Below are 27,304 nucleotides of genomic sequence, written 5' to 3' on the forward strand. Positions count from 1 at the left end.
AATTCTTTCAGCTGTATATTTGAAGCTGGAATGACCACATGAGTATTCTGCTTGCTCACTTGAGATCAGTCAACATCTTTTGAAATCCCTCAGGCTACTCACCAGGGTGCACTACAGATGACAAAGTAAATCTGACTTTGATAGGTACTTTTCACTTTCATAATACACCATAAATTCTACCCGGTTAAACTACTTCTCTTGTGACACTTGCAAGAAATCATAAGCCCTGAAGGAATACTCAGAAGAAGCAGAATTAGAGAGAAACTTGGGAAACCATCTAAACTAGGCATCCTACTCCAATGATTGTGATACTGCTGATCTGTATGACGGACCGAAACAGGTAGAGGGAAAGCAATCAATATTCTGTAACAAACTCAGGTAACAGCAATTTTAAACCACCTTCTGCTGCAAAGGAGCATGCACAACAGCCATGCTTGCTCTAAGCAGGGCCTCATCAGTAGGCATCCCATAACCTTCTCTGACAGACTAATAAAATGTCTCTCCTGAGCAGTGCCATCAACAACCTCTCCAATTCACTTACACTTTTTGTTTTATCCAATGGTAACTCTCTCAGACTGATTTTTTTTCCCAAGCAAAGTGACAAGAATGCAATGAAATCTTCATGCTTGTTTAGAGTCTCATTTTGAGTTCCTTTATGAACTTCCAAATTTGTTATCACTGAGTTATTTTGCTTACCAAAGGCACAGTAGCAACACAATCTCATCTCTGCAGACTAACATTAGCAACGTGAGCACACATTGCAGAAACAAACAGACACAGAGAGAGCAGCAGCTCACAAAACTGACGGAAAATAACATTTTCCAGACACATTTTGAATGGAAGAATAACAGTTCCCTAAACAGTCTGTTCAGCAAAGTATCTCCTTACATACCCTCAGTGAGAAATTGATTTATGTTTGGAGGCACAAAGATCTATTCAAAATAGCTACTGTTTTTTATTTAACTCAGAAACCAAAGGAAATCATGGTGCAGTAGAATCAAACCCCCAATATATATACTTCAATTACAATAATTCTGTACCACAGCTCGTAATGTTGGATTTAGAGAAACTGTCCAAAATATAAACTCTCCCCAAGAGAAATGAGTTCCATATTGTAATATTCACTCACAGAGAAGCATAGGAAATCTATTGTACCAAGTGAGTTTCCAACACTACTGCTTAGCACAAATGATTAAAAAACCCTGAAACACAAACAAGAAAAAAAACACCCAAAAAACCCCAAACAAACAAAAAAACCCAAACCATGAAATAAAACCTTCCTAATAATTTCTATGCAGTAAAATCTTCTGTGATTTTATATGGAAGATCACTTTTACTAGGTATTATACTCAGATGAGAGGCATCTAATATTTAAGATAGGTGAAAAATACCAAAACCATCAAAGATTTTAACAAGACATAATGTAACCGAACTCAGATATTTTTAAGTTATAAAAGGATGTGGTCTTGAAAAAGCTAAGAGACCTGCTTCAAATACCTCCTTCAGATTTACCTGTAGTAAACACACCAGCTTAAACACAGGCTGGTGACTTTGCCTATACATTTCAGGTATAATTATCTCCCATAATATTATAAACTAGTGTAAAATATAAGACATACAGAGGCTTAATATAGTGTTAATATCTGTATTTTGTATTTTATCACATAAGATACTATCACTTTCCATAAAAACATCTTTATATTGGCTATAAGAGCAGACAGAGTGATGGTTTTGTAATTAGGCATCAAACATTTGGCAGTACATCAATAATTCTCTTTAATTTGCTTTACCCTCAGAAGCTGGTGTGAGCTGTTGGGCCCTGCAGTGTGCTTCAATAATAGTGCATTAAATAGAAAGTATCTATGCCTGAATGACCATTCTGAAAGCTGTTTTTGAGTGGCCAGAAATCAGCTATTTGGATTCCCTACAGAGTCTTGGCCTCAAAAAGAATCAGATCATTTGTAATGCAAATAATTCACCATCTCTAGAACACCATTCTAATAGCAAATTACTAGAGGTATGAAATCTACAGGCATAACAAACCACCAAAATATTGACATAAAACCTCTAATGTTGCTAAAATATGTAAACACATACAAAAATATAAAGCTTGAGAAAAAAAACCCAAACCACCAACAGTCTTGACACTAGCATTCAGCAAAATACTACAGCAGGCCCAGCCTTTATAATATAGTAATATCCACTTTCTTACTAAAAAGCTGGTATTGCACATGTTAAAATACCTAAAACTTTAGTACATGCCCAGTAACTGTGTGCCATGAAATGCACTGTCGTTTAAAACCCAGCAAACAAATACTAGAAACTAGGAATGACATACACAACTTTGTTATTTCAATTCAAAAAGGCAATTGCCTGTCATTAAAGGATTTTATTTTTAATTCTCACATTTTACATCTTCTGCAATAGCAGTCATGCACCTCTACTTAAATTAAGGACAGAAATAGTAAATACAGAGAACTAATGGTATTCCAGAAATAAAAAGAAAAAACTGCAACCCCTGGCTGCCTCCTACTACTTAGCCCACTACAAGTACTCCCAGGAGAAGGATGACAATCCCTTTTGTAGCATCTCCTCCTCTTAACTCTCTGTAACAAGTGCCAATTACCTTAATTCAAAGAGCACATGAGAGGATTAAGCAACAAACTTTTAAAGTGTTTCAAACACTTGGTGGGGAGCAAAAAAATGTTTTCTTAACTGTAACTGCTAAGACAAGAGCATCTCACAGCTAAACACCAGGCATCCAGCAGCCCAGACTCTCTAAGTTATTCAAGCTACTGAAGTAGAATGAAAGTAAGGATTTCAGCAGCTAATTTAAATCTTAACAATAAAACAGAACAACACAGGCTGATTTTACTATGGTCCTTAGTGAGACCTTTCTATGAAGTTCTGTTGTTGTTATCTTGATAAGATGAGCCAATTTCCAGTGATGCTTGCTCTTACAAATAAACAGCTTTGTAAAGCCCAAATAGTATAATCAGTATTGATAAAACTGAATTTCTACTGTTAATACTCTTTGGGAATCACAAGCCACTGTAAAGAAATTATTCCTAGAAATGCTGTTCTCCAAGAAGCATGAAACAACACAGCTGATCCAATAGTGTAATAAAAATCCTAATACTATCCATTTGCCTTTCAATGTGCAGCAGATACTCCTCACATTTTACTTATTAAGGGATTTAAAAAGAACTTAAGGGATTAGTACCAGCATAAAATAAGATTTTGCATATCATTTTCACGTATGTCTGGGCACGGGGAAAACCCAAATAGGCAACTGTTTGCTGGCATGTGTAACAACAGCAGAGCAAAGCTCTGATCCTTGCCTGGCTGCGTGAAAGGAAACTTACAGCCCCACCCTGACTTCAAGGTGGAAGGAAGATCTGATCAGAACATATTCTTCATGATAACAGTGGTAGGTTACCCCTTCCTCTTCTTGGTTGTGAAGACTTGCATCATTTGTTGCACTAGTGCTTCTCTGACACCTCAATTGAGCCAATTCAATTTATAATCACAGCCTTTTTTGCCTCATTAAATGAGATAGGCTGAACTGATAAAAAAAAAGGATGTTGATGGATTCAATGAGAAAGAAACATTGGAAATTGCCCTGACAAATTTGGAAGAAGAGGTTTGCTGATGTAATAAAAGCAACCCTTGACTAATTGATGGGCCAACTACAGCTACACTTTGCATGGCTATTTAGCATATTTTTCAATAGAATTACTAACTTGGTACCAAAACAGCACAGAAAAAAACTAAATCAGGATTTACTTACAATGCTGATCACAGTCTACTCTAGCAAACACCACTTGATTCTTATCTGGATATTCTTCTTTGATTACATTAGAAGCTTCCTCAAAAATAGGATGCAGCATTTGGCTGAAGCGGCACCTGTAAATAGAACACAAAATCATGACTCCAAAATATCACTTTGAAATACTTCAATTGATGACTACTGGAACATTTCAATCTTTGAAGGAAAAAGAAAAATAAAGAAAAGAAAGAAAAGCCATTGGAAAAATCACATTTACCTGTAATCATTCAACTGACTGGATAAAAATCAGTTCAAAAGTAAATTGAATAAATCAGGTGTGGAAAAAAAAGTAACTAGGAAAGAATACACAGTTCAAGATATGCTCCCCTGCTTTATCTCCCTAGGAAGCACCATTAATCAATTATAAGCCTTTAGGAAATATATTCTATTCAGAAAGTATGTTGTTCATTTTTTTCTACCTGAATTACCCATGGAAAGTGATTTTAAAAATGTAGAAAAAGAAGTTCCTTAGATTGCTGAGACTGAAATATTCACCAACACCTTCAAGAAATATCACATGTAATTTTCTACGGGCCAACAGTACAAGTTGCAAGTATTTTGTGTTATATTATTGCTCAGTTTTGGCAGAATTTGAGCAGACTGCTTTTACAGCAGTAAGAACAAAGAGAACCCTAAGGGTCCCTTCTCCCAGTAATGTCAGATTTTGAAGCAAATTCTCTCTTTTTGCCCACAGAAAAGGCAGTAGGATTGTAAAGATGCTTCAGCGGCTTAAGGAAGTTTAGGGTAACAGTAGTGCACAAGCCCATTACTAATATGTCAATAAGATTATTTTATATTCTGTTCTTCCAAACATATGACAGATTTTTAAAGTGGAGATGCATAATGGCACTGTAGAAATTGTGAGAATGAGACTTCAAGAAGTAGACTTGCAATAAAAACCAGCCTGCACTGAAACCCACCTTAAACTTAACAGTGACAGCCTGGGGATGCAGTTATGTCTGCAACAGCAAACATGTAAGTGAAGAGCAAGTCTTGCTCTCAAAATGCCAAGACAGCTGAAGTCCATCTTCTGAAAAAACCTGACTCTGGGCAGCCCAGCTGTATGCTATACATTTATGTAGCTTGTATATGTTACCATGTATACATATGCTACAAATGGCTTGTATACAAAGCTATACAACGGCTTCTTGTCCCTTGTTCTTCTCCACCCTTAAAACAGAGAACTTTCATAACCAAAACTGATCTGTTCTCACTCAAAAGTCAGGTTACATCACAGACTGGCAGTGTGCTATGTTGAGGGGTTATTGCTGTATGCCTAAAACTAATGATCATAATTAAGGTTGTAAAACTACAGCCTATTATAATGTGAAGCAAACATAGACAGAAGGAGAAGCAATCAAGACATAAACCCAGGAAAGAACTAGTTTGAAAGCAACAGACTACTGTATTTTCAATTAGAAAACTATAGCCAAACATGACAGTTTTCAAAAGACAGAAGTTAAAACATAAAAAAAACAAAAAACAAAGAAACAACCAACTTGAATAACTTACCAATCAGCATAAAAATTAACTAAAGCAACATCTGCATTGTCTGAGAAGAAAGAAAAAGAAAAAGCCCAATGTCACATTGTGAGGCAAACTTCTCAGTTCTTTCATCTGAGATTATAAAAGTATGCACAAAAAAACTACAAAAGCAAGTATTTCTAGGTAATTCAGCATAGAGCTTAGTCTGATTGCTAGAAAACTGATGGGGTAAATCTTAGCTGAAATATAATCTGTAATAAATGGGAAAGAGATGAAAGAGGCCTTCAGTCAAGTGCTCTATTGACTTTATTGATATACAAGACAAAAAAAAATGTAAATACTTAAGGCATTAAGACACACAGGAAGTAATTAAGTGACACATGCAGTAAAAATTATTTCTGGATTTAAAATTAAGGCACTCACATCCAGAAATTGAACTTTAGTAGCTCTTAAGCACTAGCTCTATTATTCATAACAGTTAAAAACCAGTCAAAAGCTGAAATCCCACAACTATTTGGAGCAGAAGACTGATGAACAGGCAGCCTGTTTGTGCAACTTACTCTGGTTTATCCTTACTTGTCTAATTTAACCTGGATACTATGGCAAAAGGTAGAAATTTTCAGTCACCAAAAATAGAAAAATGCTAAGGAACACTAAAAAAATGAAGTACTATAGGGATTCATATAATAAGGTAATGAAATAACGTTCTTATGCGTTCCTTTTCCACATATTTAAAAAAAAAAATCAAAAAAGGATAACTCTCCTGCTCAAAAATAAAGTATGATCTTTACAGAATATAATAACCAACCATGCTTTAAATTCATTTTTAGCAGTGCTACTGGCCTAGACACTGAAAAAAAATTAAGTACATAATCAAACTACAGAGTATCAGCCACAGCTTTATAAAGCAGAAATGCTGACAAGCAGAAAATTGACAAAGTTACAGAGCAGTAGTTACATGTGAAGATAAGGATGCTGAAAGCCTGGAAAAGACAACATGCTGATAAAGACAACTCTTGAGTAGGCTGGAGAGCACCACAGTTTGGTTACAATTATGGCATTAAGATTTTCATTATCAGCAAGGGATGCAAGTGGTGAATAGGTAAATAACAAGGTTACCTCCAACACATGAAGTATTTCTTGAAAGTAATGGGATGAATTTTAAAAGCATTTACACTTAGCATATATTCCCTTTTGTGAATTACATTGTATAAAATAATTTTATGTTGTCCACTGTAGAAAAGGTATTTACAAACAGCTCTCATATCACAAAGCAATCCCGTAAGGCAGATTCTAGTCCAGAAACCTTAATAAAGGGTTTTTTTCCCTTGAACATATTTGAAACAATGTAACAACTTTTCCCTGCAAAGACAACCAGATACAGACAAATTGTGTAGTTCTCAGGGAGAAAGGTTTCAGACAAGAAACAATATCTGTTTAATTTAAAGATTTCCATTCTATAAGCCACCAGAATCAGGACAGTGCTTAACCTGAGGAAAGAAAGAGCTGAACAAGCAAGATACTTAAGGTCCATTACCATGGGTTTCACTTGCTGCTGTTTTTAGGGGGGAACTTTTAAAATGCCCTCTAGACTGGTTTTGGTTATGTAATCAAGCATTCCTTTCTGCAAACAAGGTAACAGTTATTTTTTTTAAGATACTTCAAATTCTCATTGCAATACATTAGTTCAGACAGCTAATTTCAACCACAGGCATTTAATATTTCTAAGCTGATTGCAATTCATATATTCAAAGCTAGGGTATGAATATTCATTTAATATCACTACAATATTCACACAGATAAGTAACTGCAGACATACAGAGAAAAAAATTATTCTAAGTACTCACTTAAAATGTCATCTATATTTCCACTATCTAGACTTGTTATTTCACTTCTTGCTGGATTAAAAAGCCAAGACACCTAAAAAGAGAAAGCAAACCAGGTAAGGTATGTTTCAGCAGTAAAGTGTGTGATTTTTAAGTGTTGCAGCTCAAAAGCTGGAGAAGAACAGTAAAAGAACTGTAATTCAGTCAATGCATTTTAGATTGACAGCAGTACCACAAATATACAAACTACAGATATAACACGCTTTCACATTTAAAGCAAAATTAGTCCTTTTAATACAATTCTCTAGTATGTAGCCAGAAATGTTACAGGTAAATTTTGCACCTTTAAGAGTCACTTATAGTCATAACTTCACTCAGGAGAAAAAATGAAACCCCATTTCAGCAACCTCACACAGGCCAGAAGCATGTGGGCATGGAGGTTTTACCCAGAGACAAGTAATTCCTTCTGTCACTTACAGGACTTGTCTGGCTAAAAAGTTTCTCATTAAGTAAAGCCTCAATTGCCTGCATTTTTATTGCTGTTTTAGGAAACAATTTAAATACATCTAACTCAACTCACTATAGTCTTTTATCTCTTTCTGTATTTCCACTTGACACTGCTTCAGTCCCAGCATGCAATAGGCTCATCAGACTATAAAAACCAAGACAACACATCAGCCAAATCATTCAATTCCAAAGCAACATTTATATCACTCTTAATGCAACTCTCATAGTGATACACAGTTTTATGGAAGGACACTCATTTTCAGTGCAACTGGCCCATATATTTTTTTCTAAAATGCAGTGGAAGAAATAGGTAAAGTTCTATCCCAGGTGAGAGAGGCATCAGTGAATTACAATTTATTTTTGCTTTGAGAGAGACAAGTGTGCAAATAAAAATTTTTGAGTAGGGTAATACAGATTCTTGTCTGGGACATGAATGTTTCCATCCTGAGCAAGCCAGTCAGAAAGTCATTACTTCTCTGAGCACAGTCAGGGCTTGGACCAGATGCTCTGCTGTGATGCCTTCACATTTTTAATTGATGTATGGTTCCTCAGCTGACAGAGGTAACAGGAAAGGAAAAGGAAGATTTTTGGAAGAGAACCAACAGGAATGCAAAGGTCAAGGAGTTGGGGAGAGACCAGAGATTCACAGAGACAGTTCGCACTGAGATCTGGCAGGACACAATATACATGCTATTGATGTTTCTAGAGACTTATTTACTCCTTGAGGTGCAAAGAAAATCTGCCTATGGCTCAAGAGGCATCAAGAAAAAACACAGCTAAAAGCATAAAGACCATATAAATAAAGCCATATAGAGCAGCTATATAGCAGGAACCAGTGATACAATGTACTCTGCATTTATGGAAGAGCCTGAGATCTATCCTGAACCCATAGTAGGACCATGACTACAAAGAACAAGCCTCCAGGATATATCTGCCTTGGACATTGTTTACAGTTTATCAAAAGACTCATATAATGTCACATACAAAATTTCCTAACATTTATTACAAGTGTATATGAAATATTTGATTGAAAAAAAACCACCAAACTGGATCCCTGCTTTCTTTAAGATCAGCTTCAAAAATGGTGGGAAACTTCAACAGTGAGACACTGTCAATGGCTCTGAAACAATCACTGTAAATTGCATACAGCTGACATTTGCAGCAATCATTTTCAATTCTTTCTGATTTGTGGATCACTAATCAGAAAGATTAATAATGTGGATCACTAATCACTTCCCAGCAAAGATACTGATCCTTTCGCATTTCCCATATGGAGTCCCTTGGGTAGCATGTAACTCTGACACTACAGGCTGAAAACACATCAGCTGTTGGAATATAAAATATGTACCGGTGCTTCTCTCTTGGTAGTTGAACAAGACACCATTCTTAAATGCAAATCTAAGATTTATGGTGGAGTTTGAACAGTCTTCCTGTGGCACTTCAACTGCCTGAGACAAATGTCTGAACTGTGGCTCTAGGACAACTGTAGAGAAACAAACCTAATGGCTGAGCTGTGCAGTCCACAGATTAAACAGGCAGCGTAACAACACAATTGGCAAAAAAAATTACCTGATTAAGCAAGCTATGCAATGCACAAGTTACAGCAGGCTAGTGTTCAGGGAGTTCCTCTGCAGATGCTGTCAGTGCTGACTACTGAGTAGCAAGAAAGTAGGACTCTGCCTTTGGAGTGAGAAGCTACCTGTATGGACCTGGATCCACACTGGCCAAATTATCCCCAGAGAAGTAACAGCTGATGGCAACCATTAGTGCAGACAGCTCCCCATCACCCCTTAGGTGATGCATGGGATGACAGCTTCCATGGTGTTGCTGGGGGGAGGTTCTGGTAGTAGAAGTTATGTTTGTAGTGAGTAATGGGTCAGGTCAGCATGTGCTGGCACAGGTTTTGTTTGTACACACACGTGCTGCTTCGTCGCAAATGTTAGGTTTGACCTAACGTGTACAATTGAAGCAGTAGTTGCAATTAACAATAATAGTTGGAACATTGCTCTAGACAATAATGGATAGGATATTTCAACAATAATTGTCTTGGCCATCATCTGATCCTCCTGCAGGTGACTTTGCAGATTCAGTGTTCTAAAGCCTTCAGCTGCCCTGCAAGGCCTCAAGAGCCTCTGATCACCCTGAAGACCACAGAGTTACTTATTTGTAATCTTGAATAAGGTTTGTTTACAGAGAAAAATCCACACAAGCCTCTAGAAAGCAGGAACTTTTCAGCTGCTGCACACAAGCTCTGCATCACCATTCACACTTGAAAAGAGCTTCCACAGTAGGTCTTGGTGTAACAGTTTTCACAGGAGCTCAGCAGTAGTAGTTCATGCTGTCTAAACAAACCAAATGGGTAAGATAACAATTTGTTAAACCCTCTTGGCTTTTACTAATATAACTTTCCAGCAGCAAGACAAATCTTATCTAATAGGATAAATTACACATAAATTAAACATAACATAGATAAACATATTATTTGCAGTTGAGAAATAGGCTCTGTTACTTAAGCAGATATACTTCAATGGATCAGCAACTGTAGTCATATTTGTAGATTGCCACAATACACTTAAAATACATTTAACTTGCAATGCAAATATTCAACTGCACCATGAAAGCACAGGACTTACTAACCAATGAGATCCTCTTCTAGATTGTGCTATATGCAGAAAAAAGAAATTAAAACTAATACTTCTTTATAGCACAAATAAATTTTGTGGTTGCTTTCTTAACTCTTACTGTGGAAATGTGCAAGCTGCATGTACTAAGACATTAACGCCAAAACAAATATTCCAAACATCTTCATATACTGAAGGCGAAAAACAAATTAACCATATATCCCATTGTCCCTTTACATTACAGAAGTGGATAAATATTGACACTAAAAATACCTTTCCCCAAAAGTTGCACAAAACCTGAGATAATTGAAATACTTTTTTCACTAGAAGTATGAAAATTTCTGTTTTGTCAAATATATTCATAATCATGTTCTCAAACATTTTATACTGACTAAATAATTGTGGGTGCCAAACTTTTAATAATAAGTAGACAGACTCAGGGGAAAAAAATCATTCCTTGAAGAAATGTCAATAAATATGCAAGACTCACTCCAGCTGAAGTTTCCATTAAGGTATAATGCCTGTAAGGAAGAAAACACCTCCTTTTGACCCAGTAATCTTGCTGTCCCATGGGATGCAAGAGGCTTTATGATATTAGTATTAATATTTATCATGAAGGAATACAAATTTGTATTTAAATTTCTAATAAGGCACACTGTTTTGAGAATATTTTCTGACCTTTATTGAGGCTTGTGGTTGATACCCATGAAGAGAAAACAAGATATTTTTGAGGAAGTAATTTCTGAATATCAGCTATACACTTTAGAATAGATATTGAACATAAGTTCTGAAAAACATACTGGCTAAGAAAAGTATTCAGATTTCACTTTTAAATTCAAACTTTACATTCCACTGGCTCATAGGAGGACATGTGGATGATAGTTCATATCTATACTGAAGTAAAAAAAAATAAATTTCAAACTGGCATCACAAGATATCTACAAACTCATTGAAGAAAGCATCTTGAAAAAATAATTAAACAGGAAAATTGGCTACTTAAGCACACCTGAAAACAACTCAGGTTTCTGCACTTACATTGGACTAAATTAAGTATTTTTTACATTTCTATTTTTTAAATGTTCAAACTGAAAATCTGAAGGTAAAACTAAGTACCTATGAAATAAAAAGATTTTTAAAAATAGAGTAGAATATGAGAAATACTTGAATGAAGCTGCTCAAGTTAGATTCGGATATTTATAATCTACCCACAATAATTTAACACTACAGAAAAATGACAAAACAAATGTAGACTGACACAAGCTAATGCAGAAAGCTTTACCCACTTATAGAATACATTGCTGGGGGGAAAAAGTCAGGAACTGAACAATGTGTTCACAAAGTTTAGGTTTAGCTCATAGGTGGGGAGGGAAGAAGAGGAAATGACATACATTTTCACTCTTCTGGTCCTGACAAATAAAGCAGGAACATCATGGCTCAGGTTCCTGGGAGTTTCTGAAGACAACAGTGGTCATGCTTTACTGGAAAGTTTAATTAGTACAGAAATCTTAGTATTTCTGATCAAGTTTTGGTCCTCATTTGAAGTTATCCAATAGCTTAGGGAGCCAGTAGCAGTCACTTCTGAGGAGTAACTACAAATCAGCTGAGATTTATTCTGATTGTTTCCAATGAAAGACATCAAAGAACTGTTCAAAAGCCACTATCATCCTCCCAAACACACCATGCAATGCCACACAAGTATCCTTACACAAAACAAAATGCCTGGACAGAACCTATTCAACTCATACCCAACACTGAATCTCTGCTAGGTTTCACATCACTTTTCCAAAGAGGAATTAAAAGCACTTACAGTTTTGACTCACCTTCTGCTGACAGTATTGCTATTCAATTGTCATTCCACACATCCAATTAACAAGCCTGCTCGTCTATTCATGAGATTTAGGTCAACTTTTTATAAACATTTTACCAGTACCAGTTAGTGTTGTTAGGTTTAAAAGTATTTCCTTTTCAAGTTTATTATACTTAACATGCCACTTTCTTGCAGAAGATTTTAACAGTTTAAATGTGCATAACCTTAAAATTGCAAGAAAAGGAAACAGGAACCCAGGTCTGTTGCATTCTGGTTCTTTGTGCCTTTATTTTTTAATGCACATAATGAAACAGAGGTCCTCATTTCCAAAGCAAACTATCTGTAAAATATAGAAAATGTATTCATGGAGCATTATGATTTCTAATTAGTATTACACCTGCAAGGCAATCAACAAGAGCAGCCTTCATTTTCACTTGCTGAACTTTTCATTTACCTTTTCCTCCTGCTGGGAATTCCTAAAGGCACACAACTAAACCATCTTTCTCCTCTAACACAAAATCATTTTACATTTGGCAACCAAGTCTAGCCCACACCTAATCCAGATTGACATGTTGAAGTTACTACCTGAAGTCCAAGCCCCCCAGGACCCTGCTGCTGACTCTTAGTCCCTGAGTACCTCTTTTTTTATGCATGCTGCTGATCTGCTGCTGCTGTGAGGTCTGCATTAAACTCCTGGACAGCAGGAAGCAGACGGGTTTACAGCCTGCTGTAGGATGATACAAATTGAAAGCAATCCCAGAAGACAGCAATGCCAAAGCTGGCAAGACGTTGTAAGAGCCCCTGAATTTTGGCTTCAGAACCATCAATCAGGAACATCTTGCTGGCGGCATTCCCAGAAGCCCCGTAATGAACCACAAAGTTCAGAGCAGAGAGAGGTAACAGTAAATAGAGAATGCTGAGGGGAAATAAAAAAAGAACATTATTCACCCTCTCAGTGAGAGCAGTTCAACTTTCAGTTGTCACCACTTGATTCCAGACTGTGCCCAAACATTTTCATAACTTAGACTGACTGCTGCCATCCCTGATGAATATGCAGGGTTTTAATTGGTAATGCAAGCAGCTTTCATTATAAGACTATGAGACAAAGATCTATTAGTTCAAAACATTAACTAACGATCCCTTCTCAATTATATTCAAGTTTTTAGAGCAATTTTTAAATGGGCAACAAAAAGTAATTTTCTTATAAGTTTTCACTTAAAAGCCATACCTTAAATTTAGTCCAGAAAATTAAAAATGCTCAAAATAAGCTATTTAAAAAAGATTTAAAGATTGCAGTTACAAATGCTCAGAAGAACAGAGAAAAAAATCTAACTAAACAGAAATATGGGTAATATATAATTAGAAAAGTAAACTTACTTCTTCAACCTTAATAAACAGTTCACTTTCATGGTGTTTTAGCCAAACATCGCTGTAACTACACAGAGCTAAGTAGAGACTACCACATTAAAAAGAAATAATGAAATTTTTTGTCCTCCACATATCTTGTTGTATATTCCCATTTTAAGTGTGTGGAAGGAATATTTTGTGTAAGTGCATATCTTATTAATACAAAAAAACTTCTTTTCAAATGAAAATACTGGAAACAGAAGAATTCACAATTCATAATGCTATCCTTGAAAATCCAAATTATATTGACTTGACACACTAAATTAGGAAAAAGAACTCGCAGCTAATGGTTCCTAAAACTGAACTTCACACATAAGAAAAGGAGTTGCAGGATGGATTGTCCCATTTGACAGGGAATGGCTCACAGCTGCAGAGATCTCTTAATGGCCTGATAGCACAGCACCAAGGATTTCCAGAAAAATGGATCAGTTGACCTCTCAATAGTTTGTAAACAATCATTAGAGGACACAAGATGTTAATTCAAAAAGTCCATTGCAGAGATGAGAATTAAACATCATTATCACAACATGCTGTCCAATGTATTGCATTTTTTTCCACAAAGCTATTAGCAGCAGAATTATGCACCCAAACACAATTCTAAAGCTTAAGTCTTTGGGCACAAACCTATGGATCATGGTCTTTTATAGAAATGTTTAAGTAAGGGCTCAAAAAAATGACATGAGGCGTGTCAAAAAAAATGTCACAGAGATAAGACCTGTAATATATTTCCAGTTGAATTATTTGTAACGTTCAGTTATTTCTCTTGGCCTTTAGGGAAAAGAGTAATCTCCATTCAGGGTTATGATCCACTGGTTTCCTTGCCTCATACATCCACATACAGAGAATGTAGCCCATATACCTTCAAAAGATGTAAACAGATGTCTGAACATACGTATTAATTTGTGAATAATGTTCAGAGTGCCCCACATCTTCACAGATAGGAATCTACCTTAAAGTCTGTTTCACAGATTTAAAGCTACGAATTAAGCTCCCCAGGAAACTACTGAAAACTCTGAATCTTTAGATATTTTATTTACCAAGCTGCTTCTCGTAAACAAGCAGCCAGAATTCCCCTGAAAAAGAAAGGTCACATTTGTGCAGCTTTTTAGGAAAAAACACCTCATGTTCCGATAACTCTTTCTTTTCCCTTTTGCCAACTGCTCTGATTATTTGGCAACAACACAAGGATACACTTTCAAGAAGGAGTAACACACATAAAATAAAAATGCAATCTCCAAAATGATTAGCACAAATTAAGCAGCTGTTGCTGTGTATGAAAGCCAGCACCCTCAAGGTCCTCAACTTTTAAAAGCATGATCCAGCAATATGAAATAAAGGGCAGCTCAGTCTTGTCAAGACTTTGGTAAGGCTGGCAGAGCAGAGTAGTTTGCTGCCCCTTTTCGCTAAGTCAAGGAAAAAGACCCTGCTCTCTATTTTGGCCACTGCTATCAAATGTAAAACCCACTACCAAAAAACTTGTTGGAGACAGTTTAGATGTTAGAGACTGTGTACTTTTAACCCCATTCCTCATTACGGAAAGCAAAACACTACTCCTGTTATTCATTATAATCTACAAGCTTTCCTGTGCCCTTTATTGTAGTTTTTACACTGGGCCATCACAGAACAAGAAATTAGCTTTTATTTTTCTTAAATAATACAAATGTATTTATGTTTTGTTCATTCCTGGACAGGTTGTGAAAAGGTACATTAAAATGAGACAAAAATTTTTATATCTTTCTGTGGGAGGATTGACCATGGAATTCAGAATCTCACCTTTAAAGCATAATCTTAGAGGAAGAAACTGAAAGCAGATGTAGTGTTTCCATAAGAAACCATATTTCTTATGTCACATGAATAATGGCTACCTTTTAATAATTTGAAGGATTTAACATATTAGTGGATAACTGTATTTTCTATCCTTGCTGCCTATACACATTCTACTGCTATAAAAATAAACACAATTTCTATTTTGACAAACTTTACTACATATTGCCTTTATTCTTCAATAAGACAAATCCAACCTTTTCTAAAGTGAAATTATGAACTCCAACACCTACTTGCTTCTAGCTGCTTAGCTTTTTATTAATTACACAATGTAGTTGTAATACTGAATACATTTTTTACCCTTCTTCTCCAAAACATCAGGCTCTCCAGATCTTTGCCTTATCGTGAAAGGTGGGAACTTTAGGCCAAGACAAACCTGTTTAGTTTTATCTTTCAGCTGGAACTTGTTTTAAGAGTGGGTATGAATTACTGTAACCAACTGCTCAAATGCCAATATAAGGACTACCATAAACACACAGCAACTGGCCCTCCATAGGAAAAATACTCACACTGGACTGACACTGCTCTAAATCATGCAGCTGAGGCACTGGGTTAAGAGGGGGAAAGAAAGGTTGTAAAAGCAACAAATAGACAAACAAAATACTTAAATGAAAAATACAGCTGGGTCATTCTCCTCACCTAGTCCATCCAAAGGGATGCAAAACATACTGGTTTAACTTGCACTCTAAAAAGAACATAAGGGAAGACAAGTGGACAAGCCAGTCTCTGATAACACTCTTTTAATTGTACCGTTTACCTTAATGCAGCTGCTTGTTTGTAGTTCTGAATAACAAAATCCTTTTGAAAGCACAGAATCACAGCCATCATGATTCAGCTCATCCTTATTTGATGCTGAAGGTTATGATGGTTAGAACTAAACAACAGAGCAGAGCGGTAAACAAACGGATGATTCTGTGGCAGTTCGCAGCTCAAGTTAAATTTTGACTCTCTTCCACTTTTACTATTACATAGTCATGTTTAGCTCTGCAATCTCCACCACAACGAACCCACATGTAACCACCCCATTTACTAAGCTCAGATCTAGAGCTTTCAGCACTAATAACTTCCAGTATCACTATGACTCTCCTTGTGCTACAGATTTTGTTTTTCCTTCATCATGATTGAGATGCCACTTTTCCTCAAATTACCTTCTAATACTGCAGCAAGATGCTAAGGACTTGTTTTTAAAGCTATCAAAAGACAACTACAGTAACTTGTGATTTAGCCATTCGTGGTGTATGAAGAGTTTGCCCATACACTGAAACTACCGAGATTCAGTCCAGCTGTGTTGCTCCTCCTCCTTTTTCTGTGAAATCAAAATGAGGAACACCTCTGAATTTCAAAATTACAAGCTTTCTAAAATACAATGGCATTCCCTTAACACTCTGAACTCCAGAATAAATCCACTTAAAACATAATCAAAACTTACATTACTTTGGTAATTTTATTTTCTTCATTCCAGGCATAATTGTGATGCACACTCCACAAACTTCCACTCTACACATGCAAACTGCTAATCATAGCATATTAAAGCTCTTGGGACATCCATTAGCTTGTCTCTAGCAAGCAATTTTTAGGAAGCATTTATTATTTGCTACCTTAAAATGACATATGAGTAGTATATGATAATGGATAAGATCTTTCCAAATAAGTGGTAGGTCTGTGTCATAGAAATACTACTCCACAGCTGCATTCTAATTTACAAGTTGGCATTGGAAAAATCTCCCAATTCAAATGAGGAGGTAAAAAAAAAAAAAAAAGATACCTTTTTTACAAATTAATCCATTTGCTCTCTTCTAGGGAAGAACACTGATTAAAGCAATGCTACCTCCTGAACCCAAATTCACCTTTGGGACCACAGCTGCAGGTACCTTGAAGAATGAGAGGCTAATTTCAGACTATGAGACCTATTTTCTTTCTACCCTAAACAGCTGCTAAGGTCCTGCACATATGCAGTCAATTTATCCTGCATAACTCTGGACAGCAGAAGAATAAATAATGCAGAGGACAAGACACATGCCACAGATATTTTGAAATGCACAAAAGAAAATCATACAGATGTTGGTCTACTTCTCTTCAAGGAATATTAAACCTGCCAGCTTCAAGCTGACTACCGCAAAAACATCCAAGCAAGTATTCCAGACTGGTCCTAAAAATAGTATGAACACACTAACATGGTGCAGTCCTTGAACTGGGAGCAAGTTTTGGACACCCTGGCTCTGCAGTCAACCAGCTTTATGTAGCTATCCTACTGCTCACAACATGGAAAGCTGCTGCAACCAAAACTGTTACCAAAATCCCCAGCGAGGTATCACAGCTATTTACTGGCTTATTTAAAAATATTTATTATGTATATAACACCAATTATATGTAGACATTTGCATTCGTTTAGCAAATTCTGCTTGCCTATATTGACAGAAAAAAATTCTAAAAAGGCCTCTCCCCCTTCAATTATACCTTTTTAACCAAAGCAGATTTAAATGCCATTCCAAGGTAATTCCTGAGAGGCCTGAACACTTGCTGAGCTCCCTTCACTAATTAACGGATCATTAGTAGGAAAGAACCCCTAACTGTTCACCCCCTGTACCACATACTGTCTTAATTACCTTTGTGAAGCAACCAATTTGTCTTTCAGTTATTGTGTCCAAAATCCCAAGTGAATTGACTCAAAAGGGAGAAAGAAAAAAAAAAAGAAAAAAGTTTTTTCATATACACGTTTATGAAAATTCATAATTTTTATGACAGGCAAAGCATCTAGGAGCTAAGTGTTTCTAGCAAGAGTTAAGAAAGGGGATTTCAGTAAATTATGAGAGTCAGAAGTGATAGACTGACTAAAGGAACAAAAAGCTTTTCTTGGGATTACAAATATGGATACGTCACTAAAAAAGCTTTCCCTTTGTGCAGCTTTTGAGAAAGTTAATTATATCATCACTTCATAATCACGACAGCTATGGGAAACAGAAAACACTATCACAGCTGTTGTTTGCTTTTTCCAGACCATTGGAACAGGCACCTATTCCTTGCCTTTCAAAATACTTCCTTGCAGAGTTCCTAATGAACAAGTTCTCTCTGTGTTTATGCCCAATTGCCACACGAATCCCGTTGGAGACAAAATATAAGCTTTACTGCCAGTTATTTTACAACAGAGATTAGACTGCTCTTCTCTCTTTTTCACAAATCTATGAAAATAAAACCCAAAAAGCCCTTGCAGACATTCATATTTTTTTTGGATGCACCTCAATGAAACACACAAGAAACAGGCAAGAATCACAGATGCCAAACAAGACAGAAGACAGGCTGGCTGCAAAAAAACATGCCAAGGAACCAGGTCATTTACCATACTTCATTTCTACATTTTTATGTTCTGCTCATGTTCCTGTTTCATGAACATCATTTAGAATACAAAGTTTCGATAATTAAAAGAAATCGAAGCCACAGAGAAGCATCTTGCTTTGAAACAATGTAGTAAACCATACACCTGAAATGTCTCTGTGAATTAACATATCCTTCATTTTAGACCGAAAGTGAAGAAGCTGGGAGATTCCACCACATGTGGAAACTTACATATTCCAGGAGACAAGACTTTGGACCTCCTGTGTTTCATTTCATTGCCACTGCTAATGCAACTTTTACACATATGACTGGGGCTCACACTAAATCCCATCTATAATCTACTACAATATTTATTTTTTACCTAGAAGTATGTACCTCACAGGACCATTGAATAAAGTGACAAGACCTGAAGGCACCTGGGTCTTAATTCAGTTCACTCATAAAACACAGCTCTGAAAGCCAAAAGAAACCCACAAGAGCCTGCTGACCTTCAAGGAGAATCCCTTCAGAGCTCAAAACCAATCCACTCTACTGGGCAGAAAGCTGGTATGGCAGAAGACTTGCATGGGTCAACACAGAATTTCTGGATGAGTTAAAAAAAAAAAAAAAAAAAAAAAAAAAAAAAAAAAAGAGGGAGCAGACAGAAGGTACAGGTAAGAAAAATACTTGGTAGGAAGAGAGAAACACTGCTTGAGCTGGCAACAGTCCAAGCTCAGCTGGAGTTGAGAGAGGAATGTTAAGGAAGGCTGGCAACAAAAGGAAGAGAGGAAGAGTAAGAAAATTGTAGGCCTGCTGCTCAGCTAGCAGGGGACATAGAGACAAAGTACACAGAAAAGGCTTAGACACTAAATATTGTCTTTGGCCAATTTTATACTGGTGAGGTCTAAGCACATAGCAGAGTTCCAGGGAAAAGAAATGTTACTCACATGAGTAGAAGACCAAGTTAGAAAGCTCTTCAGCAACTGGGACGTACACAGAGCCACAGAACCAGACCAAATGTTTTCTCCCTGGGTCACCAGGAGAATTATGGAAACAAATTTTCTTTCCAGAAGCCACATCCATCCAGCATATATTTGGAATAAGTCAATCAATCTGTTTTCTGTGGCAAGACATTTAGCTCTGTAAACAAGGAAAGAGTACTGGACATTGTTTGCCTTGACTTTAGCAAGCTTCTAACACAGCACCTCAAAGGATCCTTAGACCTAAATTATTGAGGCATGAATTGAATAAGTGAACTATAAAGTGAGTGACACAGCAGCTGAACTGCTGAGCTAAAGGGCTGTAAACAAAGATACCACATCCAAGTGGCCTCTAAGGAAGTTACTCCAGACCAATACTGAGTACAAGATTTGTCTCTGGTAATGACCAGAAAGATGGAACAGAGTGCCTCCTCAGCAGTTCCCCAAGGACACAGGAACTGGGTGAAGTGTTTTAGAAGCTAGAGGGAATGTCTGCTATTCAGAGACACCTCAAATGGCTGGAGAAGTGGCTTGACAGAAACCTTCCAAAGTTCCACAAAGCCAAAGTCCTGTATCTCTGTTGGAATAACCCCATACAGGCTGAGAGCCAACCAGATGGAAAACAGCTTTGCAGAAAAGGTCTTGGGGAGCAAGTTGAACAGGAGTCAGCAGCATGACCTTGCAGCAGAGACAATCACACACTGGGCTGTGTTATCAAAAGTGTAGCCAGCAGACCACGGGAAGTGATTCTTTCCTTTCATCTGGCACTTGTGTGAGCACATGTGAAGGCTTCTGCCCAGCTTTGGGACCGCCTGTACAAGACATTAACATATGGAAGTGGAGCCCAGCAGATGGCTATGAAGGTGAGTAGTGACTGGAGACCAGAGTATACAAGGAAAGGCTGAGACAGCTGCATTTGTTCAGCCTCAAAGAAAAACTATTACTGCTGCTACCAGCAACCTAATCAGAGGTTATAGAGAAGACAGAGCCAGACTCTTCCCAGAGATGCAGTGACAGGACACAAGACAATGTACACAATCCACATCTCCAGACAGATTTTTCAAAGAAAACTTGCAATAAAGTTTCCATTCAACACCAAAACAGGTGACCAGACAAGTTGCAGAACCTCCATCCCTGGAGTTATGTGAGACAACTGGAAAAAAACTGAGCAATTCCATCCAAGTTACTCTTGCACTGAGCAGGGAGTAATACCAGATGACTTTAAGAAGCCCTTTAAAATTTAAATGATCAAACTTCCAGTGGCAATCAAAAAACAGAACTCTACAGCTTGATCCTATCAGGTAAACACAGTGAGACTCTCAATACCCCCCTCCATGAAAGCTCTCTTGCTAAAGCCAGACATAGGTCAAGAAACAAGAGATGGAAGAAACACAGAACATTTACCATAATAAGAACAGATGAAAAGGAGATTTACTGCGTTCAGATGAAAAGGACATTTACTATGTTCAGCAGAAACCTTGTGCTGCACACATGATTACCAGTTATTTGCTGAAAGTATGCCCAGAGCACCTGCCTTTAGGTAACTATGTGGAATGTTCTGTCCTCGCTGCTTTCACCATTCCAGCCACTGTATAGTTTAAGGCACAGAGCACTGCACTTTGTATTTTGCTTAGTGCCACTGTAGAGAACAACATTTATGTCCTATCAGCCACCCAAAGCGCAGATCTTGTGGATCACTACCATTAAAAGGTCTATGTGCATGCATGTGAAAGAGCTTCCAGGTTTGGTTCACTCGTAGAAGAAGCTCCAAGTCACAGGTGCTTATCTGGAAGACAATACTGGAATTTTGTACATGTTTTAATGGCATGAATGGCTGGCTCCTAGCTATAAAGACTATTGTCAGGGTAGAAGTTTCTCTGTAGTAGCATATGTAAAAATAGGAAAAAATACAAAATTGCTTTTGAGTATGTATGCCTTGTTGCTTTTTGTAAGGCACTTTTACCAAAGCATGATTAAATATGGAAACCGTGCTACAGCTGGTTTGGAAAAACACAGCATCCTCAACCAGCAGTGAAAAAAACATTCTGAGTAAGTGTTCAAGTATAGCAATAACTTTGCAGAATAACCCTTAACAATGTAAAAAGAAATACCTGAGAGACAGTGAATTTGAAAATAAAATTATTCAAACTTCTAAAATCTTATCTATGAACTTTTTGTAATTAGACTATATGAGCACTTGACATTACTAACAGTTTTGGAAAAGAAAATTGCATGTGTTTCTACTGATGGTTGGGATGCTCCTGATGAAGGAACACATGTCAGGGAAAGAAGAAGGTAAAAGGCAGAATTCTCAAAAGGAAATTTTATCTCACTTCCTTTCCTAATTCTCTATAACACACCTCTCCTCCTCTACTTCTCCAGGAGCTTTCTCCAGCTTGGAGTTTTGGAAGAAAATATTCCTTAGGCTCTGATCTCTGTAGCCTGTATTGCTTCTTCTTACGTCCCCAAATGTTCCTGTGTTTCCTCCTCTAGACCACCAGAGAACTTACTCAATGAACAAGTTGTTGTTAATGCATCCAAACCCACTTAAAGCATTATTAATGCACTTGTTTTTGAATGTAACTCTAGACTCTCCTGAAGAGGTTTTGAAGAAGGCCTGGTATAAAATTTACAGCATATTTGTACACTTGCCTTATGCATAAGACAATTCCCTCCCCTCAAGCAAACAAAATATCTGGAAGCTATACAAGTGAAGCTTACAAAAGAGTCTGCAAGGTGAAAAATTTGTTCTCCTGAATAGCAGCATACAATCCTTAAGTCTTTCAAATGAAACAGGTTTGATTTACACATACAGAACGTGGTAATTCTTGTTTCTTGAGAAAGCAATATAAGGACCAGTCTCTTGCTTAAGAAAGCTGTCCTGCCAAAAAACTACAAAAAACCCCAACCAAACAAAAACCAAAGCTGATTACGGAGGCGAACAGTAAGGATATCACAAGAAAAACCAAGGAGTGAGTTGTCACAGCCACAACAACAGAATCTCTGAGATTTTACTGTCAATAACTCATTTATACATTTTCCAGCATTGTTTGAGTCTTCTGTTCCAAGGAACAGTTCAGTTTCTTCTCTCTTCACTCCTGAGCTCTCCAAACAGGAAACTTGCCCATCCTATGGCATAGCACAAAGAATACAAGTTGTCTTCATAAGAATTCAAGACTTCCCTACTTCCTCTCTCCAAAGCAGACTGTTCCTCAGTTGCCTACTATTTCCTTTTGGAAAAACACAGCATCCTCAACCAGCAGTGAAAAAAACATTGAGTTTTTTCTGAGAAATCGTGGACAGATGATGGACAACTCAGAAGTCCTGTGCTACTCTTGAAGGGAACCCATTTCATTGTATGAAGCTCAGTGGTCTAAATTTTACCTGTAATTACAATTTCTGACTCCTGCTCACATTCAGAATATAGTATTTTGAGCATCAGTCTCAATTACAAAATTAGTTTTCTAATACAAATGCAGGGAGAGGCAAATGCACAGATATACGCTCTAGGCATAAAATTTAGAGTTCAGCTTCTCTTTGGGCAACTCACTACACATTTAACACTAAGCTAAAAGACAATTTTTATTTAATTTTATTTTCATTACTTGGGTACTTGGTGTCATATTATCAAGACATGAAAGGCAGTGACAGTAAAACAAGAAACAAAAATACTACCCTACAGTATTTTTTTCCAGTTAGGAACTTCCCTTTTCATTTCCTCATTCCCTCAATGAAACATTCATTTCACATTCCCTCACTATCCGTTGGTGGTTTCCTCCAGCCACAGCTTTTGCTCAGGGGCACTGTGCACAAGCCTCCCAGGGAAGCACTGAGCAATGGAAGTGCCTCTCAAACACATGCAGAAGAAGTAGGTGCAACAGTGTCTTGTTCTAGAATCTTCTTTAAAGGCAAAGTATACCTGACTGCGAGTACAGGCAAACATATAGAATGATTGGATAGAGCAAAGCCAAAAAGCCACACCTTGCCTTAGGGGAGAATATGATGAGACACTCTTCCATCAACATTTATTCCACTGTCTTGGATTCATCTTAAAGATCTGTCCTGCCCAGTATTAAGCAACACACCAACAAGGCAGAAACATCTCACTCTCCAAGGGCCCCCATGACATTACTACGCATCTCTTATTTCAGTCTTGCAAACTGCTGTACAAGACCCACCACAGCCTGTGCCATGCCCTGCTCACCTCTCCACTCAGCTCTGGAGGCAGAGGTCGTGCCAGCCTGTATCTCCCCTGTCCTCTCTCCAGTCTCCTTTCAACTCCCAGCAGCCCAGTACAATGCTGACAAGTTAGAAGGGCAAAGAGTTGTGCTGAGACTGCAGGTATCCCCTTAGCACTGCAATCTCCCTCATGTCAACCCAAACTTCAGTGAGACCAGGGAAGAAGGATATTAGCATGAGACACAAAGCCCTTTACAACTGCAGTGATCTCCTACTGTCAAACTTTAGACAACAGAATTTCTTTTGATTTGACATTGTATATTTTCTTCTTTTTTTCAGCAGATTAAATTCTCATCTGGAAAATAAATATGCTTATCCAAAAGTCTGGAAAAGAATTCCTGTTAACTTCATTGCTACTACTAAGCAAGACCAGCTTGGTAAGCTGTTTTTGCAGCTACATATCACTGTGTAACATTAATAAATTCACTTATCCACAAAACATGCCATGCTCCAAATGCCTCTGTTAGCTGGCACATCCTTTTGATGTGGAGCACAAGGCCAAGTTGCATTGCTGGTATTAAGTATTCGCGGCAGCTGACAAGAAAAACAAAGTTACCAGAGCTTCAAAGCTAATCTGATACATCTTATCAGAGACACTGAATAGCACAAGAAAATAAACAACACACTTCTACAAATTTTCTTCAGCCTTTCTAAAGAAAGAGGATCCCCTCACAGTCCTAGACGGCTCAGAACTTTTCCAAAACTCTTTAACAAATCTGCTAAAAGGAATGGTTCATTGGCATGATTCATGTAACTAGGCATCTTACAACACAGGGCCATGGCTTTATGACACTAAATAATTACACAGATAACATTACACTTAATTGTATTTTTTTAAAAAACAACTTTAAACTGTATTCTTCTGAAAGTTTTATGTGTACAGTTCTTTTAAATCACATTAGAAATGGGTTTAAATGACCTATACACAAAGAAACAGCAGAAAAAATACAGACAAGTTGCAGATCATAGCTATTTCCTGCTGGTTTTCTTTTTTGTTGGCAAACATAGTTCTTATTGATGCATATTTAATTTGCATTGATCAACTGTGCTATGAAGAAAGAAAAACTCACTAACTTGGGCCCACTTTTTCAAATTTGTAGTTGTCTATTTAATGGACACATTCCATCGTGTCTTTAAACAGTACACACTCCTTGGTTTTGCTCATTAGTCTGTATTTAAAATAGTAGTGAAAACCAATCTAGCACATAAACGATATTGTTTTAATACACAGATGTGACTGAAAAGTATGAGGTTCCTCACTTCAGTCTCTCATATAGTGTTTTAGTATGCTATTGCTGTCTATATATAAACATTTCAAACGTGTTTTTTTAAACCCTACCAATCACACGTGTTTTCTAACCCTGAAATGACAGCATGTTCATTTTACTTTAACCAGAGCTTACCCAAGTAGAAGTGCACATTTCAAAGGGATAATGAGTACTTGTTCTGTTCATTGCGGATGTGTCCTCGCATTCCCAACCAGTTCCTCCATTCATTAGCAGCTGTATTACTCTGTGCTCCTCTCTGGACTTCTAGAGATCTAGCCACCATTACCTCTAATTATTCTTTCATTTTCTGGCCCATTTTATTCTCCCAAATGTTTAAAATAGATTGATTAAAATCCTTAGCATCTTAAGAGAAAAATCCCATTAAAATTTATCCACACCAAGTCCTCCTTATTTCTCCAAGTCATGTTACGAAAGGTGCAGAATCTGGCCCAATACATCTCTGGAAAAGTAAGAATCACCACACCAGCCTGTTTGTTTGGGTTTTTTTGGTTGTTTTTTTTTTAAAAAAAAAAAAAAAACAACAGAAAAAACAGAAAAAAAAGAACTATAGTACCGGCAACTTATCTCCACAAAGCACACACATCAGTGATTGCATTTGTGTACTGGCAAAGCCGGAAGGTGGCTTAGATCATGCATGTAATGCCAGCCTAAAAAAAAATGCTGTAGTCTGACAACTAAAGATCACAGAATCAATGAGGCTGGAAAGGGCCTCTGAGACAATCGAGTTCAACCTATGACCCAACACCACCGTGTCAACTAGACCACTGCACTAAGTGCCACATCCTGTCATTTCCTGAACATCTCCAGGGACGGTGACTCCACCACCTCCGTGGGCAGCCCATTCCAGTGTCTAATCACCCTTGCTGTGGAGAAATTCCTCCTCACGTCCCACCTACACCTCCCCTGGTGCTGGCTGCCTGGCAGAAGAGGCCGCCCCCCACCTGCCACAGCCTCCTTTCAGGGGGCTGCAGAGGGGCCCCGTCACGGCCGTTCCCGCCGGCTCCGGCACCCGAGGAGCCGGGGCGAGGCCGCAGCGCCCGCCCGGCCACTGCCCCGGGCCCGGGCCCGGGCGCGGCCCCACCCCGTGCGCGCAGCCTATCGGCCTCGGCCACACCGCCGGGCCCCGCCGCCGGGGCCGCTCCCGACCTCCCGCCCTCCCTCCTTCCCGGCCGCGGGCACCTGCTGGGCGGGGGAGGGGAGCGAGAGCAGAACCCCGAGCGGGGCCCGCCGGCCACCCCAGCGCCGCCCTGCCCGAGCCGGCGCGGGGAAGGGAAGGGCAGCAGGGAGCCGGCGGCTTTTACCAGGAGGAGCAGGAGGCAGCCAGGGTCAGGCAGGAGCGGGAAGATGGCGGGTCTCATGGTAGATCGGGCGCCCGGGAGCGGGGAGGGGAGAAGCGCGGCTCCCACTCTCCGCGGCGGCGGCTCCTCCACTTCCCCCCGTCGCCAGGAAACACCCGGGCAAGTTCCACCGCGGGGCCCCGCGCTCCGCCGCGCACGCCCGGGGCACGCCGGGAGCCGTAGTTCCGGGAAGGGGAGGGCAAGGAGGAGGAGAAGGAAGGGAGAAGGAAGGAAAGGAGAGAGAGAGAGGGAGGGAGGAGGAGTGGATCCCAGAGCGCACCGGGGCTGCCCGCGGGGCGGTGCCTGGAGGCGGCGGCGGCGCGATGAGAAGGGCGGGGTGGAGGTGAGTTACGGGGCGCAGCTGCAGTGTCGGGCAGGGGAGAAGGAGGGAAGGAGTGGCGGAGGCGGCTCTCGCGGTTTGGCTGAGGGAGGGTTAACCCTTCCCGCCTTGGTGGCGCGGGTGTCCTGGGACACCGCACCCTCTTCCGCTCTGGTTCGCTCCCTGCCAGCCCCCAGAGGGTGTCCGCGTTTCCTTCGGATCCCGCCGTGTACCTTCAGCCGCCGGGACTGGGCACACGGGTTTGGCTGCAGGGAATATGAGAAGGGGGTATTTGGGCACTGTGCGCCTTGTGGTCTTCGTGTCCTCGGAGTCTGGGAGGAAACTTTCTGCTTGGAAGCCTGTGTGTGACGGGGCAGAGCGGCTGCTGGGAGGGTCGGGAAACTTTAGTTTGAGCGGGACGTCATCGCTGATGTTTATCCCTTGGCGCTTCAATAGATTTGCGCTTTCTGTCACTTCCTCAGTTGTAAATGCTGAAAATGAAGAACACCCAAAATTCAGGGC

At 38.8% G+C, this 27,304-nt stretch overlaps 2 protein-coding genes across 3 annotated transcripts in view; one reads left to right on the forward strand and one right to left on the reverse strand.

Annotated features, from left to right (window-relative positions):
• ERP44 (endoplasmic reticulum protein 44) overlaps positions 1-26,632 on the reverse strand; it is a 48,302-nt gene extending 21,670 nt beyond the window's left edge. Inside the window, exons 1-4 of the mRNA XM_005517337.3 lie at positions 26,428-26,632; positions 7,162-7,234; positions 5,342-5,381; positions 3,791-3,906 (exon numbers count right to left, since the gene is read on the reverse strand). Of these exons, the coding sequence (XP_005517394.1) occupies positions 3,791-3,906; positions 5,342-5,381; positions 7,162-7,234; positions 26,428-26,484 (286 nt within the window). The 5' untranslated portion in view covers positions 26,485-26,632. The remainder of the gene's footprint in view (positions 1-3,790; positions 3,907-5,341; positions 5,382-7,161; positions 7,235-26,427) is intronic.
• A 37-nt stretch (positions 26,633-26,669) lies between these two features.
• INVS (inversin) overlaps positions 26,670-27,304 on the forward strand; it is an 85,261-nt gene continuing 84,626 nt past the window's right edge. Inside the window, exon 1 of one of the 2 annotated variants that reach the window (XM_005517338.3) lies at positions 26,670-26,806. The gene's annotated coding sequence lies outside the window, so the exon portion shown is untranslated. Of the gene's footprint in view, positions 26,807-26,900; positions 27,144-27,304 lie in introns of those variants that run through there. The other variant, XM_088060036.1, reaches the window with a different exon arrangement.

This window comes from Pseudopodoces humilis, chromosome 1 (assembly GCF_049639895.1).
Source record: "Pseudopodoces humilis isolate 2021_Gansu_Grassland_sample_001 chromosome 1, ASM4963989v1, whole genome shotgun sequence".
Classification (NCBI taxonomy): Eukaryota; Metazoa; Chordata; class Aves; order Passeriformes; family Paridae; genus Pseudopodoces; species Pseudopodoces humilis.